The 18,341-nt window shown below is 42.9% G+C and overlaps 1 protein-coding gene across 5 annotated transcripts in view; it reads left to right on the top strand.

The window, feature by feature from the left end:
• Positions 1 to 18,341, top strand: part of BCL2L13 (BCL2 like 13) — a 64,802-nt gene that overhangs the window by 15,656 nt on the left and 30,805 nt on the right. For 3 of the 5 annotated variants that reach the window (XM_061638578.1, XM_061638581.1, XM_061638579.1), the window contains exons 3-5: positions 1,354 to 1,461; positions 2,391 to 2,547; positions 11,292 to 11,361. In XM_061638578.1, the coding sequence (XP_061494562.1) occupies positions 1,354 to 1,461; positions 2,391 to 2,547; positions 11,292 to 11,361 (335 nt within the window). Of the gene's footprint in view, positions 1 to 1,353; positions 1,462 to 2,390; positions 2,581 to 2,923; positions 3,079 to 11,291; positions 11,362 to 18,341 lie in introns of those variants that run through there. The other 2 variants (XR_009764360.1, XM_061638582.1) reach the window with 2 other exon arrangements.

Here is an 18,341-nt window from a genome sequence, read left to right as displayed (position 1 = left end):
GTGAATCTGTCCGTGTGGTAGCACATGTATGCCATACTAATCCTCCTGTCATATTCCACAAAATCATTTCTGGAAATGGAAAGAGAAGCACATTAGAGGCCATCCAAATTCCTTAATATCAATAATAAAATCTGTTAGAAGGGACATGATATTCAAGTAAGGACTGTTAAGCATGTGGGCTTCTCTAGTGGAGTGAATGCATAAAGTTCTGTTTGTCAATGTGAACTATTTGTCTTGTGAGTCCCCTAGCAAAAAGTCAAGCATCAAGAAAAGTGAAATTAAAAAATATATTTTTATGTATTAAGTTAAATAGGAGTGGTGAAGGAATTGAACTGAAGGCCTGCAAATTGTTTGGGCTGGTGTCATAATAAGCCACAGTTTATACTTCCCAGTATGATTCCTTCCCCCCATCCTGGTGCAGCAGCTGCATGGTTCAAGCAAGCCATTATATGGCTTGTCATGCCATCCAAACCTAGACCATCATTTGTTTCAAACCATGAGTGGCGGTAACCTATCATTTTTACATTGACATAGAATACTGTTTTGCAGTAAGACCAAAGGTCTGGTTTCTGGCTTACTGCTTGTAGTTTGTTTGCAACAAAACATGGTCTGGGTTTGGACAGCATGTCAAACATACAGTGGCTTGTGAGCCATGCAGGCATCATGCAGGGGGTGGGATGTGGGGAGAAGCCATGTGGGGACCTGCATGGTGGGCGAGGCACATTCATGGTTAAGACAAACTGTGTCTTATTGTGACATACAAAGGCCACTAACTTTAGGAGAACATCTCCAGAATTTAGAGGATCAGGTTTGTAGAACTACAAATTTTGGAGTTTAGAACAGCAAAACAGGTTGTTAACATTCCAAGGAAACCGTGTTAATGTTTTGAAACACTGGATCACTAATGTTTTGAGTATATATACTCTCTGGGGAGATCATAACTTCATCAATTTGGTAGATCATATGCTTGCTGGAAAAAGTCATTTTCTTTTGTATTAAATTTCTTCCACCTACTACCTTAAATACCATTTTATAGCACAACACTATGTGTATGTCTTCTTAGAAGTAACTCCCACCATCCCCTATCATTGGCTATGCTGGGTGGGACTTAGCTAAATGCACATAGGATCTCAACTTTGTTTTTCTTATGGATTTTTTCTTTACTAGAAATGTTTTGCTGTGTGAGAATGTGACCTAGATGTTAAACAGTCACTCCTATCTATTTTTATGGAGAAGTGATAGTTTGATAGAACTATTAAGTGTTTGCAACTGATGAATATTTGCGGTTCTTCTACCATTATATGCATATCTTTAGGAACCACCCTTTTACCTGACCTCTTTGGCTTATTTCAGTGACTGATCCATCTGTGGTCTCACAAGCTTTAGATAAGGAAGTCCTGGAGAAAGTTAAAGCAGAAATTGAGGAAGAATTAAAATGTCTTGATGAAGAAATTTTGGAAGGTCTGTGGATATTTGTGAGCTTACTTATTTAGTTGCTTATGCCATTTTGCTCAAAAATTGTGTTTTGTGTTTTCAGAGGGAAGGAATACAGACAAACACTAAAGCATACTTTTCAGAAATATGTTCAGAAATTATAAATCAATGTAATATATACACAGTTCAAACTGCAAGTGAATAAATATGTTAATGAAGCTTTATTTTCTTGTTGCAATAGCTATCTTAGATGGGACCCAGTTACATTCTCGCAAATTCATGGAATGGTGATTTTGATTGGGTTTATTTGCTTAAGTGTAAATTCTGTCTTAGAAATATTTATTTTTATCCTGTCAAAAAGGCTATTTGGCCATTTATTCTCTCTAACCTTTAATCATAACCTCTAACCTGCAACTTTAATCATACCCTTAAGGCAGGGATGGGGATCATGTGGCATTCCAGTTGTCGGACTGCTATTCCATCCCTTGCTATTAGCTATGCTGGGTGGGACTAATGGGGGTCCAACAACATCTGGAGGCCCCTCATCCTTGACTTAAAAATGATTCAGCCAAGTTAAGTACATTTATGATTTTATGTTTTGTTTTGAACCATCCTGGTAATTATTATATTGAAAGATGCTATACAAATTATAAGTATGTACTTTCAAGCGCCAGTGATTTCATTGGGAGGCAGAGGGATATCTTTAGCTCATCTGTATTTTCCTCATACTGTGTGTTTCCTTGAGTTATATTCCTAATTAACGCACCCATTCATAATATAGGGTTGTATCCAGCTAAGGCATACTTGGAGAAGACCCAATGAAATCAATTAAGTTTATCATGACTGATTAAGTTAGTCTATTGATTTCAGTGGGTCTACTCTCAGTATGACTTAGTGATTCTATTTAGTGAATAATGAAATCTGTTATAAACTAACTCTCTGCTACTTGTCTTCAGCTTTTACCAGCACAGGCTTTGATTGCCACACATCTCCAGTATTCAGTCCTGCCAACCCAGAAACTTCAATAGAAGATTGCTTAGCTCATCTTGGACAGAAAGTATTTGAAGAACTGAAAGAACCTCTTCAAAAGGCATTAGAGACCCTACTTAGCAAGTGAGTTCTCATTTGCTTTGCTCAGCAGGGAAGGTACTTACTCTTTAAAATTCTCACAGTAACAATAATATTGATGATGTGAATACATTTGGCACAAATGTTTCTAAACCTGATTAACTGTTCTTCTTTAAATATGCACTTGCCTTTTGCTATGAAATAACAAGTCTCCATAATTTAAACTTGTGAACATTGATTTACCATAATGAAAACAGCTTTCTTCAAAGCCACTGCTTATTCTGATGGCAGTAAATGCCTATCAAAATACTTTTTTGTTTATTACACAGTAGTCAGGTTAGAGTCCTTCATCCTAAATGTTTAAAATCTGGATGCTGTACTACAATGCCGTGGGGCTAATATTGATATCTCTGTGTTTTAGGTACCCCAGATGTTGCCAAACATAACTTGGGTGCACTTCAGCTATTGGAACTACTTCCCCATTCTCATAGTGGGAGCGCTTCTGGCCTTTAATAAGAGGGACAAATAGGAAGTAATAGAGAAATTGCGTTGAGGTAGCACAGACACGTGTTTAATGTAAGTCAGTCTGGTTTTTTTTCCACATAGAGCGGTAGGCCCTCAGTGTCATGAGATAGGAAGGGGGCCATTTCACTTAATTCTTTCTAATGAATATGTAGAGCTGCTATATTTTTCCATAATTTGAACATAAAACAGTGCAGTGGAAAAACTACTTAGATTCTGCTATGTCTGATCTGAAGATTGCATTATTAGAATGAGTGGTAGCAAAATATCACTTCTATATTGCCTGTTTTTATTTAAGATAGTTCTCCTTGTCTTGTGTAGATAGTCCTAACAGCCCAGAAAGGCAGTTGTAGAACAAAATATTTGAGCTTTTATCCATTATATGTAAGCTCTTCTTACATGAGATAAGTAAATATTGAAAATACATGAGATGTGAAAGTAGTTCTTTGAACAATTCTTTTTCTAAAACAAAATCTTTTTCTAAAAATGTCACAGACATTTAGTATAAATTTGACTTTATTATAAATCTCTATTGGTGCCAGACTTTGTTCATTTTAACTCAGATACAGTAAATTTCAGGAGCACTCGAGGGATTGCACTGCCTAAAATCAGGGATTCTCAAAAGTTCTCTCCACAGAGCTCACTTGAGATGGATGAAAATTACTGAGCCTCACCAGTCACAAAATGATGGTGTATGGGCAGAGCCAGTCACAAAATGGTGGCAGATGGCGGCAGAGTTTGGCATAATTAGCTGGCAATTACTATTGCCATTATTACTGGCAATAGCTATCTAATATATTTTTGTCACAGTATTTTTCTCTTGACAAGGAGTTTCACAGCTCAGCTTTCCTCAAGCTTAAGTACAGACATTTCCTCCTGAGGTATTATGACAGGCTCCCCATTTTTGGTAGAATTTGCTGATCCAGAGATTTTAAATGGAGAAGGCTTTTTCTTTTATGTCCCCCCTCCCCCGTCCCTACATGTGTGTCAAAGTATTTTTGCCCATCTCTTGTAATCTGTTCTCCCTGAAACCGGCTGAACGGCCTCTTTCTTTTGAATGCATAAATTGAGGGTTGTTAGGTTCTCCCATTTGTTCGTTAGCTATTCAGATTCCTTATGTCAGTCGTCGTGCTCACCTAAGCTTGCATCATCACCAGCAGCAGTAGTCTGGGACAGGTGAGCTAATGGTCGGAGATCCCTCTAAAATTTTATTTAGAACTGAGGATATATCAGGAAAAAATGGGAGTTCAACATTGGAATGATTTAACAAGTATTATGCTGTTTATTTCTTATTCATAGTCATCTTCACAAATAATGCTATCAATGGCTGTAGCCAGAGGATCAGAATCTATGATCATACACATCACATTACAGGAGATTTACATCAATCATTTTACAATTCATAACAGAGCATATCATACATTACTCTCTCAAACGCAGCAAGTATCTCACCTTTGGTGTGTGGATCAGCAGTAAACAGCAGACTTTGGCTAGGCTAAAAGCGCTGGTGAAATGTGTTGGGCTTTCTGCCTGGTTTATAGCAGTTTCTTATCAAAAGATTCCATCTGTAGATCTCAGAGGGATTATGTATGCTTATATGGACTACTATATACAAACCTCAATGAGATATCCCTTAGGGAGTCCAGAACAATAAGAGGAATTAACTAGCTCAAGGCCAACTAGTTGTTGACATACATACATCTGTCCAGATACTCTTGCTGTCTGGAATAGGCTGTAAACCTGTGCGCTGCTGAAGATGCGGCTGCAGCCAGCAAGGACAAGTCTCCTGGACAGGTACACTAATAATTGGCCGGTTTCCTAGCTTTTTAATCTTATGTTTACTTTGACAGTGGGCATGCTGGCTGACTTCCCAGAAATGGAAAAAATGAGCTTGTACTCCACACCAAGGATTATTATATATGTTACTTTACACTGGAGAACTTGCGAGAGCCAGTAAAATGAGGTCCATAAAATGGGGGAAGCCAATAACATCCCATTCTCCTTTCACACTAAATGTTTACCTTATTTCCCCACTCCTCCCCACAAACAAGCCCTGCCAGTTGCTTTCATCTCTCCTTCCAGGTCCTTTTTATAGTCACTTCTTCCTCCTATAACAGCTTTCCTCTCTTATCCTTTCCGTTCTGTTCTATGATGATGATGATGATGATGATTACTACTACTTGTATTATATCACTTTGTAATTTCCTCCTCTGACCCTTTCCCTCAGCAGAGTGAGACTTGGTGTCCCTCTTCCTCTGATGAGCTTTTCTGTCTCCTGCAACCTTTACTCAGCCTGCAAGTTGTTGGTGCTGGCACAGGTCCAGCCAAAAGCTTATGGCATGGCTAGGCATCAGGGGCAGGCAAATGAGGAAGCACAGGGCAGGCTGTAGCACTGAGGCCCACCTGAAAATGATCTGAAGCCCACTGGTGTGTCCTGGTTCACTGAGAAACAATGGCCTAAATAGTATGTTCTCTGTATCTATAAACACAGCATGCAAACAGCAGATTAAGTTTGTAGCATAGACATGTTGTAAGAAAAGGGCAGACAGATGGCCATAAAGGACTCGCTTATCCTTCACTCTTAGCACCAAGCAGATAAAACAAAAGTCAAGAGAGCATGGCTTGCTTGTGCCTACTTCATCGTGTTTTTATTGGTCTCCTGAATTCAGACACTAAAAATCTGGAGAGATGGAAGTGGCCAGCCAAGTATCATGCACTTTTGAAAAATCACTGCACAGCATTTTTAAAACCAAAATTATTGCCTTCCTATGAATTCTCAGTTCTTCCCTGCAGCTCTTCTTGTGGTCAATACTTTTTGCCACGCAGATGGAGAATGCATAGGCATTGGTAATTCAGGGTTCTAGTGAAAATTCAAATCAGACTGAGACCCAAATCCTGGAATAAGTGCCTCTTCCCATATCAGCCTGCCTGTGTCTTAAAGATCTTCTACTGAGACCCTGGTCCAGCTACCCGTCCTCGTTGAAAATGCACTATGTAAAGGAAAGCACTTTTTCAGCGGTGGCACGTCAGGTTTGGAATACCCTTGCTAAGGAGGTGCACCTGACACCTCCTTTTCAAACTTTTAGGTGCCAGGCATTTATCCAGGCATTTTAAAATTTATTTAATACCCCAATGTGTTATGATTTCATTGTTGTCTCTTTAATGATGTGGTTATTGGTTTAGTGTATTGGGATTGCCATATGCTGTACATTGCCCTGAAATCCTTTCAGTGAATGGTGGTATAAAAATAAAGGAGAAAACAAAAGCATTGTAGTCCCATTGTGTTTGCTGGCAGGACAGACACAGAGTACTCTGGCAGCTGCTTGCCTCAAAATGGTCTGCCGCTGTGGCAGGCAGCAAGCCTAGCTCTCTCGGTGACTTCAGCTGTAAAGGACAAGAAGTCTTTAAGGCAGAAAGGAGTCAGAGAGACATGTATGCACCTTCATGTGGTGGTAGCCAGTCCCAGTCTCTCAGCTGAGTGTTGGCTGCTTGAGTGCTTGCCAAGGAGCAGCTGTTACTTTCCCTAGTGAATGGCAAATCAGAAATTTATTGTAGGTATTGTAGTATTCCAGCCCCATCTGCACTATACAATACTACTAAAGTGGCAGCATTATACTACTTTAAGACATGGCTTCCCCCAAAGAATCCTGGGAACTGTACTTTAAGGGTGCTGAGAGTTAGGAGGCGCTCTTCCCCTCACACAGCTGCAATGGTTTAACAATCAATCCCTCTTCCCAGGGAGCTCTGGGAATTGTGACTCCATGAGGTGAAGAGGGCTGTCCTAACAGCTCTCAGCACCTCAGTTCCTAAGAGCTTTGGGGGGAAATCATGAGTGTTTAAAGTGGTATAATACTGCTTTAAATATATAGTGCAGATGGGGTTTCTTACTTGGAAACCCACTGGTGAATTGTTACCTTATATTATATTCATGCCCACTTTCAGAGGTTGCATATCAGTTTCCAGTATCATGGAGAAAGATGGAGACTCAGAGTGAAGTAACTTTTTTTTTTACATGGGAATTTTTTGCAATCTCCCTAAGATAAAATTTATTTATAGCTCCCTCCTGAGATCCAGTTGATGCCTTCAATACATAGTTTCTGTTGTCAGCTGACAGTGTTTCATTTTAAGGTGCTTACAGTGATTTGTTTAAATGAGTCCAATTTGGTGGTCTTATGTTGTGCCTGAAATGTAATTCATATTAGATTGGCTTTTAGGTATTATTTTAAATGGGTTATAAATTCTATATTGCCTTGAGCACTTAGTATTGACATGAAAATGGATCTCAAATATTATGAACACTTATGGAATGGATCAAAGTACCTCCCTCCCTGGACTTTGTTTATTTTATAATATTTATACCTAGCTTTTCAGCTAGAATTATCTCCCAAATAACTAATGCACATGAGTATAAAACAATAGTAAGGAAAGTTGGGAATATGTGCCGCAGACTTCTGTTCCATAGCAATTGATGATGGTCCAGAGTCTAGGTTCTTCTGTCTAGAAGGAGTTGCCACATAATGGGAAGAAATGGTTGTGTGAAAGGAGTTGCCACATAATGGGAAGAAATGGTTGTGTGAAAGGAGTTGCCACATAATGGGAAGAAATGGTTGTGTGAAAGGAGTTGCCACATAATGGGAAGAAATGGTTGTGTGATTACATACTATGCTGAAGAATTGTTTTGACATCTGCAAAGTGTCTAGATAGTTTATATTTTTCTGTTAAGAAATAACGGGCTGATATACACATGCATGCTTAAGGAGAAAATGCTAAATAAACACTAAATATTTATACTGCACACATTTAATATGTACCACGCAATGGTTTGGTTTTAACATCAAATTAAACTGCATAGTTAAAAACAAACTGGTACACACTGCTGAAAAGTGCCTGCTCTGTGGCTCCCTGCTCCTGCTTCTTCCGTGCTGCTGTGAGATGAGCCAGAGTCTGGCTTCTTGTGATGTCTGAACCTGGGCTTGTGGTTTGTTTCTCTCTGTTGTCCGGGCCCTGGGCTTTCAGGTTTAAAAGAATACCAAGGAATCAATATGACAGACTCAGGCTTACTAACAAGGAGAGTTTATTGAGTAATAACAAGCATGCATACCCAATGGATCAGACTGCAAGGCACTTACATAGAACGTTGACCAGTGTGAACACTGAACTGAGCAACAAGCGTGACTTGTATAGCAAAATCTTTGGCAAGGCACAATGGTGACAAATACATGATTGGTGGCTATCTTACATCAGATCATCACTTCTTGACAGGATACATGATTAATTCTATGTCAGGCTCAGCATGAAAGCAATTCTATGGATAATAGATTATGACTACCATCCCTGTGTCTGTGTCAGAATTGCTTAATATGTTTTTTAATAATGTTTTTAACCCTTTTAAAAAAGTTTTTAAAATGTTTTAACACTGATTTGTCTTGATGTATTTTAAGATTTGTTTTAAAGTGTTTTTAGTGCCTTGTTTGCCGCCCTGGGCTCCTGCTCGGAGAAAGGGCGGGATACAAATTAAATAAATAATAATAATAATAATCTTCGAAGCATCACAGCATTTGATCTGAAGCATCAAGGCACTTGATTGATTATACATTCAAAGTGAAATACATTGCGCTAATTAAGACTATTAGCAAACAGATCATCTTGACCTCTTAAAGCTACTCTACTTGGCAGCCTTAGCTCATTAAGCCCTCTTAGATAAGACGTAGAGCTGCTGTCCTTGGCAATGCATCAAACGGTCCGACCACTCCCTGGCAAGGGTAGCTCGTTAGCCCCCCAGGTAAGGACCAGGTGAGCTATGAGCTAACCATTGGCCGTTCCTTGACCTATCTCACTTGCTGCCCAAACGAGCTAATTGGATACATTGGCCGTCCTTTGACCATCTACCACGCTGCCAAGATGCTAAATCATTGCAGGACAGGTACCAAGACTCAAAGGGTAGGGGAAACCACACACAAATTTCCATGCCTAAAGCAGCTTTATATATGTTCTTATATTAGATTATATTGCCCACCGGGGTATACACTCTCCAAACAAACCATGAGTGGTAATCAAGGTTTGTTCTTGCCTTAATGCTGATGAGTGAAAAGCCTGTTTATGGAGCTTGATTTGTGGTGTCTGTTCACACACAAGTCATCATTTGGTTATTTAAAGCATTAGTGTTTCTATCTAATATGTTCATTTTGGCATCTTTGGATTAAGAAATTGCAACACAAGTGGAAACTTATTTCTGGACTTAGTATAATTTGATTCTTGATCAGCATTTCTATGTGGGAGAGCTATTTAATCGTCCTAGATGCTGCAGGATTGTATGTTATTGTAAGCATATGTAGATGCTTTCAAAAAGCTACAGTATAGCCTTATGACGGTTTCCAGCCCTTATATATTAAGGACAGTAGGCAGATTTAAGCTGGACTTGATAAATGTATGCCCTCTCTCAGAGCATTTTCCCAAAAAAAGTAGAGAAATGTGGGTTAGGGGAAAAAACACCCTGCTAAACATGGAGTATTCCTTTTGTTGAAAAGCAACATACAAAGGTTAATTGATAAAAGAATGGAAAGATACCTAGTAGCATCACATGGGATCAGTGCTGGAACAACTGCAGGAGCTTATTTCCAGGTAGGGCTAAATATTTCAGTTCTGGCTACCATGTTATAGGTAGAAATATATATTCATATGGAAACTTACAAATCACCAGGGATCAGGTGGCTTAGCTGTCACTTTAAACCATAGTTAACTAGGATTTAAAGGTAAACATGGAGTGTTCTGGTATACACAGTGAAAAGCTAAGCCATAGTTTGGCTTAGCATTGTGTCCAAACCCAGGCTTATAGTTTGTTTCCCCCAAACAAAGCATGATCAGTAAACCAAGAACCAACCTTGGCTTCAGCTTGTGGTTTGTATGGAAGCAGACAAACCACGACCCTGGGTTCAGATGTAACGCTTAAACCACGGCTTAGCTCCTAGCAGCAGGAGCAGGGGAGGAGTGAAGCAGCTACAATTCTTGCTTCATGCACCAGCAAGCTGCATGCTCACCTTTAACCCATAATTAAGCTTAATTGTTTAAATGTGGTGTGAGAACCAGGCCACTCTTAAATAGTTTCAACAGTTTGACCTTAGACTCACTGTGTTCAGTGTGGCTACTTCCAGGTAAGTATGCAGATTTCAACGTCAGTCCTATAATTGCATTCAGTTACATGCTCAGTGGGTCCTATAATTGCATTCAGTTAGTAGGTAGACAAGCAAGAATTGTTATTGTACTTAGTCTTCCCCAACCTTGTGACCTCCAGATGTTGTGGGACAACAGTTCCCCATCAGCTCCAGCCAGTATGGCCCAATGATCAAGGATGGTGGGAGTTGACCAAAACATCCGGAGGGCACTAGGCTGGGGAAGACTGCTGTAGCTGTTACAGTTTTCAAGAAAATGTACTTTAAAGTTACCTGAACAGCACTGGAGATTGAAAACCCCTTCCACAACCTGACAGGATTATGACACCTGTCCTTCCTGCTGCACAGCTGGAAGGAGGAGTTCAGAAGCTTTTGCTTTTAGCTAACCAGAGCTCATGTTGTGTGAACTCAGAACTGTGTTTAGCATAAAGTAGGGTTATGTTTAAACCAGTCAGCTTCAGAAACCACCATTTTGAAGTTGACTTGTGGTAAACCAGGGTGGGGAAATGGATCTAACCAGTGGGCCAGATCCAGATGTTACCCACCTTTTGCTGCCCACCTGTCAATCACTTGATATATGACATTGGATGATTCCAATTCAAAAGAACCCTTAAGTGTTGTTCTAATTCTTCCCATCGCTCACAAAGATTCCTGCCGAAAGTGGAACCAATCCCTGAAGAAAGCAGGGCTTTCAGTTGGTGCTGTGGGGGATGGGGGGAACCTGCTGTGACATTGTTGGCTCTGGTTTTGGCTCCACCACAATAGTCTTTCTAATTGCAGCCATCCCATAGAAGTCAGCAACAACAATAACAGTGGTATCAAGGTGGCAACTCCTGAAATAATTCTGTTCTAGTATTCCAGTATTAACTTTTTCATCAATTGCCTACATTATTTGATTCAACAAAAATTAGGCAACTAATCTCACAATCTCTTTAATATTCCTGAAATCAACTTCTCTGAAACCAGAGAACCCTGACATTTTGTGCGTTTGTGTATGCTAGTATTATAGTTTGGGCAGAAATTGTTGGGGAAATGAGTTACTTTCTTTTGCCTTTGCTTAACTTCTTAAAATCCTCTGTTTTGGCTTTATTTGTACAGACCAGTGACTTACAAGGAGTACAAGGAAAGGACACAGGAGGCAGCAGCTCATGCCAGTGGATGGAGCAAGGTATTGGTCAACTCATCCCTACTTTGAATTGACAAGATGGCCATTACAGGTCCATGCCACTTAAAGGAAGATGGGGTGGTGTTGCATGCCTGACTTCTGGATGGCAAGCATCACTGCTACTTACTGAGAGCGGAAGGGACTTGGTGCAGGGAGAGAGGTGTGGGCACAGAGGCAGGAGCATCATATTGGCGCTGTCATTGTGCCTACACCATGCAGCATTCTAAGCAAGCTGCAGTTTCTAACCTCTTCAGAGACAGCCCCACATAGTGTGTGTTGCTGTAATCCTTGCTGATGAGTTGACACATGTGAAGAAGCAGAGACTTTTCAGTGTCAGCACTGTGGAGAAGATTTGAGACAAATGTGTCAGATCTGACTTTTCTGAGGCAGTAAAATTTTTATTGTCAGACTTCTGGATTAGCATTTTATATAGCTGAGCTTAGTTTTAATAAGTTTTTGTTACATGTTTTGTGTAATTCTTGTCATATAATTGACTATCTTACAAATAGCTACTTGGGTGTTTTGCTGAAGGAAAGATGGGATACAGGCTTGATCATAGGTAAAAGACTTTTCAAAGTGCAATAGATTCATTACTAAGTTGCTGATACCATATTGATTTGTGCAGGAGCCCTGTTCTCTCTGGGTCCTGTGCTACATCTCTTTAAAAATGTAATGGCTGCAATTTATAGATTTTTCTGTATCAGCCTTATGATTGCATTCTCTCAGCAATATGATTGCCAACACAGGTAAAGCTTGCAAAACAGGTTGCAGTGAAAGGAATCTTTATTGGAATTACCTTTTTGCCCAGTGTCTGTTTTTCTTGAAAACCTGCCCTTTAATAGAAGATTTTGAAAGGAAATGAAAATAATTAAGATTCTCTCCACCTCATACAGTTTCTAATCTGGTAGACTGAAGGAGAAAACAAAATAAAGGTCAACATGTGAAATCATCTGCAAAATGTCATTTGCATTCTTGCAAATGGAATGTTGAATGAAAATTTCACTTGGGTTTCAGATTGAAAGGTAATGAAACAACTTTAGCTGGAAGATGGCAAACAGTTTTGCTCATTTGGGGGGGAAAAGAGGAAGCATTCATTCTGAAAATCTTCCTCTACTGAGTTTTGTTGTTGTTATGTGCCTTCAAGTCGATTACAACTTATGGGAACCCTATGAATCAGTGACCTCCAATAGCATCTGTCATAAACCTCCCTGTTCAGATCTTGTAAGTTCAGGTCTGTGGCTTCCTTTGCGGCCTATTGCCGAAATAAGACACAAACACCATTCATTGGGTTAAATCATGGGCCACTTTATTAAATGGAATCAATTAGAATAATGAACCTGCAGAGGGGAAATCAAGTGCGGGAGCATTCTGATGATCCAGGCAAAGCCTGCTTGCAGCCATAGGGCAGCCAAACCCTTGCCTGAGCCCAGGGCTGCCCTGTGCCAGACCCCAGCTCAGGCCACGCCCTGAAGATGTGTAGGGAGTCCAACCCGCATCACCGCCCCCCGGAGCCCTGAAACTCCGAGCGGATGAGGTACGTTGGCCCCAAAGGCGGCCCGTGTTCTGCCCCCGGGCTGTATAGCCCTGAGCTGCAGGCCCCCGGACCGCCAATCACCCCCAAAGGTGCCTAAAGGTGTCACCTAGCTGCCCTTTCCCTTTTTCCCTTTTTCCCGCACTTCCTTGCCACAAAAGGGGGACAAGCCTCTGCTTAGTCTGCCTTTACCCCACACACAATAAGAATCTTGTGCAGACCCCTCTGCAGGTCTGTCAAGAAGATGCCATCGTTGCCTCACAAACTGCATGTCCTCACATGCCTGCCACTGAGGTCCTTGCCCTCCAGCAGATGACCAGAGGCTATCGTAGCCTCAACTGCATGTCCTCACATGCCTGCCACTGAGGGCCTTGCCCTCCATGTCTGACCACGGCAGACGACCAGAGGCTATTGTGGCCTCAACCGCATGTCCTCACATGCCTGCCACTGAGGGCCTTGCCCTTGAGTAACCAAGGTCATTCCCACCCAGGGAATGACCACCACCTGCAGGACCTTCCGCACTCAAACCTGCTGGAACAACATGGGTAGGAGACCATCCCAGCGCATACTCTGTCGACCCAGCCACCAAACTGTGGCCCACCATCAGAGGCCCAGCTGTGAACCAATGTGCGTTTGTGGCCCCACGGCCAGCCTAGCAGATCATGCCATGGCTGCAGAGTAGGCTGCGCATCTGCTCCATCCCCATCCAGCAACCTGCCAAAAACAGAAACAATCGTGAACAGTTGGGTCCTGGACCTTCAGACTCGCCCCAGGGGTGAATGTACTCCAGGTAGGCAATTCCCCTGCCAGGTATGCAGCCCCAATTCCGTAGGAGCATGTCCCCCAAAAACCCCATGCGTCTGCTCCCAGGCTGTGCGACGCTAGACAGAAACTTTATGAGGGAAGATCCCTCCACCTGAATATCAGGCAATCGGGCCTGTAGCCACAGGCCAAAACACCATGACGCCCTCACGGGACAAGTGTCCAGTCCTGGGGCAGGATAAAATAATGGTGTGCCTCTTGCGCCCCTGGTCTGCCTGAAGTCTGACCTGGACCCAAACACTCCCACCCCCCATCCGGAAGGCTCCAAGATTAAGTGTGAGGGCCACTGCATGCAACTGCTGGTCACAGGGCACCTCCCTGACCAACAATCCCCGGCGGGTCAGGTGAATACGGAGGATGAGGATAAGGGGTACAGTGGTGTGCATGGGCCGGCCAGCCCGCACATGACGTATCCCAAGCCATCTGAATGGTCCCAAAGGCCCCCTGCCAGCAGGCCACACTTTACATAGCCCCTGCCGGCCCATAACTCCCAGAAATCCCCTTTCCCCGTCTGATAGCTGGTGAGCATGCTGGGGCAACAGATAGGCATATGGCCATCTCCAACTCCCCTCCCCCATCTCCCAGTGTGTGGTATGGGACTAGCAGTTCTCCCCCCCAGAGTCAGTCCCTCCTCTAACTGAAACACCATTGACACGCTGCAGGAAAAAAGGGGGGGCACACCACAGGTTGGCGCATAAGGCAGCCAAAACAAAAACAAACCCTGAAGCTGTGGTAAGGCTGTGAAATCCCTGTTATGGCACCATAAACCCGGTGAACCCTGGGGCAGGATCCTCCATTTTTCCAGCTGCCAAAGGAACCCCCTAGCTCATAGCCACGCTATAAACGGTGCCATCAGGTGCTAACCTGCACCCAAAGTCTGCCCTACCCGTGAACCGTAAATCATGAAAATAGTGCCCCACTGCTTCTGAGCCCTCTCGTCTCCTGACTGTCCCTTCCAAGAAGGAGCTGAAGTGCTGCATACAAGAATACAGCAGCCCATAGGTAATGCTCTGCTGCATAGTCGACCTAAAAGGCAAAACTCAACAGCCGGCAATGCAGGCAGATTAGCTGCCACACTTGCCCATAAGGCACCTCTGCCACAGGCGCGCACCATATTGAATCCAGTGTAGTGCACTGTGCATAGACTATCCGGTATGAAGCCATTACTGACTGACCCCGCTTGTAGGGATGATGGGAAGGGTCCAATAACCCTGCCCAACTGTATATCTTTATCAATCGTCCCCTGGACCAGTGCATCCGTACCTAAGACTGATTTAAGATTGCCGGCCATAAGGGCAAGTCGGGGGCCACAGTATAGGATCCAGAAGAACCGCCTAATAAAGAAAAACCGCATCATAAAATGAGTCTCCCCATAAACTGGGCAGTCTGCCAGCAAGGTCCATAGCACCTCAAGCTTAGCTGGGAAGGGACACTTTCCTTGAGCAGCCTCTGCTATCCTTCTGGCTTGTTTAATTGCGGGTTCATATTCAGCGGTTATTAGATGGCATGGAGTTGAGCAATGTCATCTTCTAATGTCTGCAGATCAAATGACTCTTAAAGGCACAGGACTAGTGGCCTGTAAAAAAGGTGGCCACCTTATCTACAGTCAGTTAGCAAACTAGCTAAAGAGAAGATGCAAGCAAATATGCAGCCTGCACATCATTACTGAAAGGAATTCCATTATGTTTAAATAATTTACTCAGAGAAATATGAATTGGACCAATTCTATGCATACTTACTTATGAGAAAATCCCCCTGAGTGTATTGTTACTTCTTCCCTCGGAAGGGTGCCTGTGATTGCACCCATACAGCAGAATCCTAAGTATGTTTACTCAGAATATCACAGGTTAAATGGGTCTCTGGACTGAGGTTTATAGGACTTAACTAATGGAAAGGTTTATATATTCTTACCTGGGTTTTGAAGAACGTATTTGGGGAGGAGAAGCTTGACAGTGAAAAGAGGGGATGAGCTCCCTTCGCCTTTGCGGAGGTGAGGTAGTTTTAGGGGTGGGTTGCAGCACTAATTGGGATCCCTACTGGCTCCTGCAGCCTCCTTTCTGTCTCCAGCTGCCACCTGCCCTCCCCAAAAAGCCTCTGCTCTTTGTAATTACATTGCATCACTCCAATCCAAATGGCCTCCAACTGGTGGCCACATGTGTCTCCCCAAATGCTCTGGGATGAAACCTCACCCACAGCGTTCGCTGCTTGCGGCTGCCATTTTAATGGTGCATGCCAAAGAGGCCACCATTATCTTTCGAATATATCTCAGAATATTGCTATGTTATGACAGAGCATCTTTCTCAGGCATTCTGCAAAACAAGTGGCAGCCACAGGCAGCAGGAGGGTGTAGAAGTGCAGGCAAATTTTGCCCCTCTCATCCACAAGTTCTCCCTAATTGACTAACCCCCTCTCCAAGCTTTCCTGGTTTGCAAAGACAGTGTGGAAGTGGAATGGCCTTTTCAGTACATCCCTTAATAAAAGCATGCCCACAGATGGCTGTCCAGCTGCCCCTGGAATGTCCCCAGTGTCAGATAGCCCAGTACCTCTCCATGTAATTGGTAAATGAAATAAAACAGTCGATTTAAACTAAAATACACTTCAGCATCAAGAAGAGGAGTCTATTCCTATTTCACTTTCTGTAGTGGGTGAGGGGCCCCCAATAGAAGTATCTCCTGGCCCCAGCTGGAAGTGCTGAGGGCTGAATCTGAGGACCCTCTGCATGCAAAGCAAGTGATCTGTTACTGAGCTACAATCCTTCATCTCCAGGGTCCGAGATCCCTGTAAATGATAAAATAATCCTAGCCATAACAACACATGAAGTGCATTGGCTATGTTCCACTCCTCCACAGCTGGGGGTGGGCGTCTACCCTCCGCTGTGGGGGCCCTGCCCTTCCCTTTCGGCCCACTTTGCCCTTTTGGCATCCTGAGATTGAGCATGTAGCCGGGTCTATTCCCTGTCGCTAAAGCCCCACCCCCAGCCTATGCAGAAGCAAGGGGAGTGCCTCCTCCAAAGGGGGAAATGCTTCTTCATCAACAATGTTTTAAACATAGAGGAGAGTGTCTTATACAGCTGTGTTGCAATTGTGCATTTACTCTTTTGTGGTCCAGCTCCTACTTTTAAAAGGCATATTTCAAAAATCTGTGCTCAGCCTCTGTTTGAGAGCAAAGGTTTAGACAGCCAGGAAAGATGTCTTACACAGAGGAGGCAAATAGCATTACTATTCTCCTTTATCCTGAATTTGAGCTGAATATAAGCCTTTGTGCTACTTTGCTGCTGGAACCACTTGGCTAGCTTTTGTGATTTACCTGTAGGTGATTTACCTGTAGGTGATTTTGTGATTTACCTGTAGGTGATTTTGTGATTTACCTGTAGCAACTAAGGGGTGTAAATTAATAGGAGTGGATGCTAAGGAGCGAAGTGTTTATTTTTCTTTCATATTTATGGTATTTGGTTTGTTAACAGACACTGCTAAAGCAGACAAATGGAGCTATGCCATAAACCATACTTAAAGCTTGACTCCTATCAGGATCTCTGTGTTGATTTGGCACCCAATTAATTCCCCTGTTATGTGGTGGGGTGAGGGGCTGATGGTCTTATTTATTATTTATTTATTTAATTACATTTCTAGACCGCCCTATAGCAGAAAGCTCTCAGGGCGGTGTACAACAAATAAAATCACAATTAAAATATGAGCAAGTGTGGAAAAAAAAATATAAATATATATATAGTACAATTATAAAACATTAATAAAATTGCCATTGAGATTTATAAATTAAGATCATATTAAGTTTAGAATGTTAAATTAAAATATTTAAAAATTTACAAAATTTAAAAAGCCTGGGCGAAAAGGTAAGTTTTTACCTGGCGCCGAAAAGATAACAGAGAAGGCGCCAGGCGTATCTCGTCTGGGAGGGCATTCCATAGTTCGGGGGCCACCACCGAGAAGGCCCTAGATCTAGTTGTTGATCTCCGGGCCTCTTTATGGGTTGGGACCCGGAGAAGGGCCTTCGACGTCGAGCGTAGTGAACGGGTAGGTACATAGCGAGAGAGGCGCTCCATCAGGTATTGCGGTCCAATGCCGTTTAGGGCTTTATAGGTAAGAACCAACACTTTGAATCTGGCCCGGAAACATATCGGTAGCCAGTGCATCTGCGCCAGGACAGGTGTTATATGGTCAAATTTCTTTGTCCCAGTGAGAACTCTGGCCGCAGCATTTTGCACTAGCTGAAGTTTCCGAACCGTCTTCATAGGTAGCCCCACGTAGAGTGCATTACAGTAGTCCAATCTAGAGGTTACCATAGCATGGATAACTGAGGCAAGATGCTCCTTGCTCAGATAGGGTCGTAGTTGGGCTACCAGCCGGAGCTGGTAGAATGCATTCCGTGCCACCGAGGCTACCTGAGCCTCAAGTGACAGGAGCGGATCTAATAAGACCCCCAAACTACGTACCTGTTCCTTTAGGGGGAGTGTAACCCCATCTAGGACAGGTCGAACGTCAACCATCTGGGCAGAGGGTCCTCCCACAGTGGGAGCAGCAGCAGCAGCGGGGCTCCTGGCCGGGGAGGCCTTCCGTAGGTATCGAGGCTCGTGGGAGTGGTGTCTTCCCACCCATCCCAACGGGGATCCCCT

This window comes from Rhineura floridana, chromosome 8 (genome assembly GCF_030035675.1).
Source record: "Rhineura floridana isolate rRhiFlo1 chromosome 8, rRhiFlo1.hap2, whole genome shotgun sequence".
Lineage (NCBI taxonomy): Eukaryota > Metazoa > Chordata > Lepidosauria > Squamata > Rhineuridae > Rhineura > Rhineura floridana.
This window is presented reverse-complemented; position numbering and strand designations above follow the sequence as displayed.